At 56.8% G+C, this 7,696-nt stretch overlaps 1 protein-coding gene across 2 annotated transcripts; it reads right to left on the minus strand.

The window, feature by feature from the left end:
• Positions 1–4,812: 4,812 nt before the first annotated feature.
• LOC140897035 (ribonuclease) lies at positions 4,813–7,096 on the minus strand. Of its 2 annotated transcripts, none has more exons than XM_073309296.2 (2): positions 7,038–7,096; positions 4,813–5,752 (listed from the first exon to the last, which is right to left on the minus strand). In XM_073309296.2, the coding sequence occupies exon 2, from the start codon at positions 5,727–5,729 to the stop codon at positions 5,298–5,300; it is 432 nt and encodes a 143-aa protein (XP_073165397.1). In that variant the 5' UTR covers positions 5,730–5,752; positions 7,038–7,096; the 3' UTR covers positions 4,813–5,297. The 2 variants fall into 2 exon arrangements, 1 of the variants encoding a protein (XP_073165397.1); XR_012154667.2 differs by lacking the exon at positions 4,813–5,752 and adding an exon at positions 6,135–6,336.
• Positions 7,097–7,696: the final 600 nt, after the last annotated feature.

A 7,696-nucleotide genomic window follows, 5' to 3' on the forward strand; every position in this document is an offset into this window, starting at 1 on the left:
CTCAGCCATTTAAAGAAAACAGAATCTACAAAAACAGCAATACACATTCCCTCCAGTGCAGCGAATTTACAAGCCATTAAACAAAAGAAAACCTAACACATTTTCTAGCTAGACTACTTACTAACTTTACAGGAGTTGGAGAACTTCCATCCTTGATCGGTTCCCAGCAAAGGGTATCACACAGACAGCCCAAACCCTTTGTTCCCGCACACCCCGCCCTCAAGGTTTGAAAGAATTTTGTCCCCTCATTGGCCATTTTGGGTCAGGTGCCAGTGATGTTACCTTAGCTTCTTAACCCTTTACAGGTGAAAGGGTTTTGCCTCTGGCCAGGAGGGATTTTATAGCACTGTATACAGAAAGGTGGTTACCCTTCCCTTTATATTTATGACACGCCCCCCAAATCACAGATAGTGTTGGACAGCTGGTTCCACACTGGCTGTGATTTCTTCCTGGAGCTCTAGGAGAAAACAGAGTTAATAAGACACATGCACCTCTATATATACTACTAATTGTATACAGACTAACAATATTTTCCACATCTCAAGGATGATTTGAACCAGTTGGTTCTGGGAAACTTTCATGGGAGAGTGCATCAGCCACTTTGTTAGAAGCTCCTGAGATGTGTTGGATGTTGAAATCAAAATCTTGGAGAGCTAAACTAAACCGAATAAGTTTTTTTGTTATTTCCCGTGGCGGTATGAAGCCACTGTAGTGCACCAGGGTCAGTTTGCAGGTGGAAACGCCATCCCCAAAAGTATGGGCGTAGCATTTCCAAAGCGTAGACAGTGGCGTAACATTCCTTTTCACTGATTGACCAGTGGCTTTTCCTTTCAGACAGTTTTTTGCTGTGAAACACGGCAGGATGCAATATTTGATTCGGTCCTTCCTGCATTAAGATTGCTCCCACACCATGCTTAGACGCATCCGTGGTTACTAGGAACGGTTTGTCAAAGTCTGGGGCCCTTAGCACCGGGTCAGACATGAGTGTTGCTTTAAGCTGGTTAAAGGCTTTCTGATACTCTTCAGTGCACTGAACTGCATTGGCTGTTTCTTTTTGGTGAGGTCTGTCAGCGGGGCAGCGATTTGGCTGTATTGTGGTACAAATCGCCTCTAATATCCAGCCAAGCCCACGCCCCCTGCCCCAGCCCTTCCCTGAGGCCTTGCCCCCCTTCTACATGGCCCCACCCCCCAATCATACCTTTCACCCCTCCCTCCATCACTGACTCTCCCCCATCCTCACTCACTTTCACCAGGCTGGGGCAGGGGGTTAGGGTGCAGGCGGAGCATGAGGGCTCCGGTTGTGGGTGCGGGCTCTGGGTGGGGCCATAAATAAAGTGTTCAGGGTGCGGGAGAGGGCTCTGGGCTGGGTCAGGGGGTTGGGGGATGCGGGGGTGGGGTGGCTCTGGGCTGGGGGTGAGGGTTCTGGGGTGGAGCCGTGGTTGGGGAGTGGAGGGTCCGGGGTGCAGGCTCTGGGAGGGAGTTTGAGTGCAGGTGGGGACTCCGGGCAGGGGGATGGGGTACGGGGTCCCGGCAGCACTTACCACAGCTCCCAGGAAGCACCCACCAGGTCTCTGTGGCCCCTAGGCGCAGGGAGGCTCCGTCCAGGAGCTGCCCTCGCACCTGCAGGCGCTGCTCCCACAGCTCCCACTGGTCACAGTTCCTGGCCAATGGGAGCTGCAGAGCCGGCACTCGGGGTGGGGGCAGCGCGCGGAGCCTCCCTGCACCTAGGGGCTGCAGGGACCTGGCGGCCGCTTCCTGGAACCATGTGGAGCCAGGGCATGCAGGGAGCCTGGCACCCGCCTTAGGCCCGGGCCCCTGCTGTGCCACTGACCGCACTTTTAACGGCCCAGTCCGCCAGGGTCCCTTTTCGACCGGGTGTTCCAGTCGAAAACAGGATGACTGGCAGTCCTAGCCCTGGACATCGCAAGGGGCAGCAACCCAGCCAGAGGAGGGACAGGCCTGGCTGCTGGAAATGCCCGTGCCCAGCAGAGCCAGTGGGAGCCGGGGCCTGGCTCCCCCAGTGCCACCTGAGCCTCAGGGCGGGACATGTAGGTGGGAGGGCCTGTCTGCCGGCACCAGCCTGGCCTTGGAGCTTGGAGTCGTCTCTCCTGGGTCTGGGTCCTGCCCACTGCTGGTGAGGGCTCGAAGCCAGGACTCCTGGGGTCTATCCCAGCTCTGGGTGGGCAGTAGGATCTCATGTGTGTTCGGGAGGTTATGAGACAATGTCCCTTTGGGGTCACCTGCACATCGCCCTGCTACAGCGAAGGTTAAGGCCAGCTCCCCGTTCAAACCTCCGCTCTCCGAAGTGCTGTAAAATCCACACAGTTACTTGGCTTGCCAAGAAATTGCGCTGGCTGGGCCCAGGAGCAGGCTGGGCTGGGCTGGCTGGGCCAGGGGGATCTGGGCCCAGGAGGGATCTGTCTCCACTGGCACAAGCTTTGGGGGTCCTGCCAGGCCCCTCTGTGCCAACTCCGGTCCCATTCACCCTGCAGTGTCTCACGGTGCTCATGGGCTCGGGGCTTTGACACCCCCCCAGTCTCTGGGCCAGCCCAGATCTAGCCAAACAGGGCTGCCCCCGACTGTGTCAGCCTGGACCGGCCCCCACCCAATCTGCACTGCCCAGCCCCGCTGGCATGCTGGGTGTCGGTTGGTGGTTTGGCCGTTGCTGGTTCCCTCTCTGTGGTCTGGGGCAGGCTGCTCTCCCCGGGACTGCGGAGAGAGGAGCAAAACCCTGCACGCACAGAGGAAGTTTCAAAACTGGGGATGGGGCAACGGGCTAACGGGTGGTGACTCACGTGGGGATGCAGTGGCAGGAAAGGCTGGTGTCCTCCTGGGGTGGACTAGCAGAAGTGTCATATGCAAGACACGGGAAGGAATTGTCCTGCTCTACTCGGCATTGGTGAGGTCCCACTTGGGGTCCTGCGCCCAGTTCTGGGCACCAAACTTTAGGAAAGGTGTGGACAAACTGGAGAGAGTCCAGAGGAGAGCAACACAAATGATCAAAAGGTTAGAAAACCTGCCTGTGAGGAAAGGCAAACAAACTGGGCAGGTTTAGTCCTGAGGAAAGAAGACTGCGGGGGAGCTGAGAACAGCTTCCAAATCTGTGCAGGGCTGTTCTGGAGAGGACAGAGATCCATCATTCTCTGTGTCTGCTGAGGACGGTGTGACGAAGTGGGACTGTTCTTAATGTTTCCTCTGAATAGTGTGGAGTGCCTCAGTTTCCCCTATGCAGTTCTTAAGTATCTAGGTGGTGGGATAAGGGTGTATGATCATTGCAGAGCCCTAGAGGGCACATATGTGCAGGGGTCTGGACACAGAGAATGGCTGACACACTGTCTCCTGGCAACTGATGGCCCGGGCCCTTCCCCACTGCAAGGTGAGAGCTAAAGGGTTGGAGAACAAAGGAATCAGGTGACCTCCTGGCCCAGGAAAGGGACAAAGCCCAAAGGAGGAGGGGCTGGAGAGAGTTTCAGTTTGAGGCTGGCTGGGGACATGGAGTGAAGTACAGACGCGGTTGTCTGGCTCACTGCCCCCCAAAATGGACACAGCTGAGGGGTCCTGTTCTCTGCACCTACAAGCTCTGTGTTAGACCATGTTCCTGTCATCTAATAAACCTTTTGTTTTACTGGCTGGCTGAGAGTCACGTCTGACTGCGAAGTTGGGGTGCAGGACCCTCTGGCTTCCCCAGGAGCCCGCCTGGGCGGACTCGCTGTGGGAAGCGCACAGAGGGGCAGAGGATGTGAATGCTCCGAGGTCAGACCCAGGAAGGTGGAAGCTGTGTGTCCTGAAGACAGTCTGCTCACAGAAAGGAGACTTCCCCAGGGTCCTGCCTGGCTTCGTAGGGAGCAGTTCCAGAGCATCACCCGGGGACTCCGTGACAGATGGGACAAGAAGTAATGGCCTGAGTCTGCAGCCAGGGAGATGTAGGTTGGATATTAGGGAAAAGTTTCTAATGCTCAGAGTGGTGAAGCTCTGGACCAGGATCCCAAGGGGGGTTGCATCATTGGATAACCCCCTCTCAGGGCTGGTCTAGGGTTACTTGGTCCTATCTCTGCACAGGGGTCTGGGCTTGATGGTCTCTCAAGGTCACTTCCAGCCCCACATTTCTGTGCTTCTATGGCTGCTCTGCATGCCCTGCTATTCGGGTGAGCTGCAGGGCAGTGGGTGAAGGGGGCAGGGGTAGGAGATGCCAGCTCTGCCTCCGTGCTGCAAACCCCTTGGGGACAGAGCCTTGTAGATGGTCATGAGTCCCAAGGAAACTTCGAGCCCCATACAGACTTTGCTGCAACCAGATGAGCCATTCACTGGAAAACCTCAGATGAAACCTCTTTGCTCCCGGATCCCCCTCCCTGACACACACCTACAGCTAGCCAGACCCTGCAGAGCTGGGCCCAAACTGTACCTGGTGCTCTGGAAATAAACATTTCCAGTGCCCCATTCCCCAGCTGCCACTGAGCAGCCCAATCTGGGGCCACGCTGGAGCCCGTAACCCATGGGGACTGGTGCCCCCTTGTGGGGAATGGCCCTTTACTGCATTCCCCATCCCATTCCCCCATCTGCATCTGGACTGGAGCCAGATTCCCCTAAAGAGAAGAGGCCCCGGAATCCAGTCCCCAAACCAGTGAGTGAGCCAGGACCCCTGATCTGGGATTTGATCATGGTCACTGCACAGCAATGGGGCATGTCTGCTCCTTCACTCATCCCTTTAAATAACTTAGCCATGTTCCCAAAATAGCCCGAGGGTTTGAGATCTCCAGATGCAGTGACTCTGCCCCAGCCCCCCAAACACACCGACTCGTTCTGCATTGGCAGGAAAGTGTTTTATTGCAAGAAGCAGCAAGGAAACAAAACTCAGGGACAGCTTCCAGGGCCCCGCCTGGGACAATCTTCTCCTCACAACCTGCCCCCAATACTTAATAGATGTGGGATGGGTGGGGGGTGGCTATACTGTATCATGGGCACTAGGGGCAGCAGAGGGCGGGGGCGGGAAGGGGCGGCTATACTGTATAATGGACACTAGGGGGCAGCAGAGGGCGGGGGCGGGAAGGGGCGGCTATACTGTATCATGGGCACTAGGGGCAGCAGAGGGCGGGGGCGGGAAGGGGCGGCTATACTGTATCATGGGCACTAGGGGCAGCAGAGGGCAAGGGCGGGAAGGGGCGGCTATGCTGTATAATGGACACCAGGGGGCAGCAGAGGGTGGGGGTGGGAAGGGGCGGCTATACTGTATCATGGGCACTGGGGCAGCAGCGGAACAGGGTCTGGGGGGACTGACAGTGCTGTGCAATGGGCCCGAGCTATATCGCTCCGTCGTAGTGCACAGGGAGCCCCCCATCACAGGCGATGCGGATGCGTTGGGTGCTGGTGCCCCCGTTGTAGTTGCAGGGCGGTCTCTGTGATCCCCCCTGCAGCCGGCAGGTGGTGAGGGCGAAGGAGGCATTGCTGACTCGCAGGTTCCCACCTGCCGGGGTCCCCCCAGAGCCGCAGATGGTGGTGATGCTGGCAGCGCTGGCATGGATGAAGGTGTTGGTGAACTTGCAGACTGGCGAGGTCATGCCCCTGCGCTGCATCATCTGGTTGCAGTAGGTCCTGGTGTCCGGGGCGGCAGTCTTTGGGTAATCGACGTGCTGCCTCAAGAACTTCTCATAGAGCGTCTCCCCCCTGGCCAGAGCCAGGCACGCGGCCAGCAAGACCAGCAGCAGTGTTGGGTGGGGTCCCCTCTGGGCCATGATACCTCTGCTGCTGGCTCGCCCTGCAGTAGGGAGGAAATGGAGGAATGGACAAGGGGGAGGGGACCTGTTTGCACCATGGGACCTGCATCCACTCATCCCCTCCAGGCCCCCCGCCCCGCCGGGAGCTCCTTGCAGATTGCAGGCTAAGGCTGGCAGGCAGGCAGTCGCTTCATGCCAAACTCCAAAACCTTATTTGCAGAGCATTAAAGTTACCCGGAATTGCCTCAGCCTCTGCCAGAACGTCAAATGCTCCTGAAACCACTAATTAAAGAATTAAGTGGAGCACACCAGCTCCGCCCCACAACCATCACTCAAAGAGGGCAGAGTTAAGGGTACAGGGCTGGGCTGCATTTACTAGGTTCCAGAGATTTGAGGGCTTTTCTTTCTTTCTTTCTTTCTTTCTTTCTTTCTTTCTTTCTTTCTTTCTTTCTTTCTTTCTTTCTTTCTTTCTTTCTTTCTTTCTTTCTTTCTTTCTGCCGAGCTGAAGACACCCTTCCCAGCAGCCCAAGTGTGTGATATTGCCCTTCTCCATGGATTAAGCCAGCTCTCTCTTTTTGTCACGTGGATTCTGGTTGGCTAGTGGCCAGTGAGAAACTCTTACAGTCTAAATGGGCAAAGCACACCGAGAAAGGGTTGTTCTTCCCTTGTTACAGACGGGGAAACCGAGACAAAGAGTGGTTAAGGCTCAGCTTTTCAGCTCCCATTTGGTGACTTGGGTCCCACGGGGGTACATGAGGATTTGGCCTCAAGACCCCTTTAGGGGTTTGAAAAATCCCATCCTAAGACACAGAGAATGAAACCCAGGTTCCCTAAACCCCAGTGGGGAGCCTTGGCCACAACCCCAGCCTGCCACTAACTCTCTGCTTTACCTGTTTGTCCACAGTGCGTCCTTCATCCGCACTCCCAGCTCTCCCCCTTCTGTGACCCTAGATCCTGCTCCTCTCCCAGAGTGGGGAAGAGAACCCAGAAGTCCTGGCTCCCAGCCCCCCTTGCTCCAACCCACTAGACCCCACTGCCCCTGCAGAGCCAGTAGAAAACCCAGGAGTCTTGGCTCCCAGCCTCCCGCTTCTAACCACTAGACCCCACTGCCCCAGGAGAGATCTTAGGAGTGCTGACTCTAGATCTCACCTCCTCGTTCTTTTACCCTCTTGCCAAGATTGTGATCTCAGCTGCCTGGGGTCAATCCAGAGTCACCCCTGAGTGCAGTGGGGTCAGGGCCGGATTCTGCGTCCAGCCCCTCTGGGGTCAATCTGCAGTGACCCTCCCTCTGCATTTTCCCCCTGGCTGTGTCTGTTCTCAGCTCACCCAACTCCTGGGGCTCCTGTCAGAGATGGATCCAGCTGCCAGCAGAGCTGAGAGTCTCTAAGTCTCCTTCCCCTTCGGGTGTCATTATATAGAGCACGGCCAGGCAGCTGTGGGTGGGATGGGGCAGCTCCTCCCACCCAGGGCCTCAGAGATTCTGGGTGGGGCAGGGAGTTAGGGGAGAAGTGGGCACAGGGCAGGGTCCTGAGACACTGTGAACCCCACAGCCACAGTGCCTAATGCATCTCCCCCTGTTATCCTCAGTCCAACGCTATCCCCAAGCTGCGGAGAGAACCCAGGAGTCCTGACTCCCACCCCCCCTGTTCTAACCCACTAGCCCTCACTCCCCTCCCCGATCCAAGTTAGAACCCAGGATTCCTGGCTCCCAGCCTCTCTAACCACACAGTCCTGGTGCCCTGTTACAGGTTTTGCCCCTTATTGGCTGTTCTGGATACCCCATAACCAAACCCCCCAGCCCTGGCAAGTCCCTCTGTGCATTCCCTGCCCAGGTCCCTGGGTAGGGTTGCCAACTTTGTAATTGCATAAAACCGAACCTGCATCCCAAGCCCCTCATCTCCTGTCCCTCCCCAGAGCCAACACCCCCAGCCAGAGCCATCACCCCCCCCATCCCTGCCCCAGTCCGGAGCCCTCTCCCAAACCCT

The sequence above is a fragment of the Lepidochelys kempii genome, chromosome 13 (assembly GCF_965140285.1).
Source record: "Lepidochelys kempii isolate rLepKem1 chromosome 13, rLepKem1.hap1, whole genome shotgun sequence".
Taxonomy (NCBI): Eukaryota; Metazoa; Chordata; order Testudines; family Cheloniidae; genus Lepidochelys; species Lepidochelys kempii.

Coding starts and splice junctions, on each gene's coding strand:
- LOC140897035 (XM_073309296.2), bottom strand. CDS start 5,729: ATGGCCCAGAGGGGACCCCACCCAACACTGCTGCTGGTCTTGCTGGCC.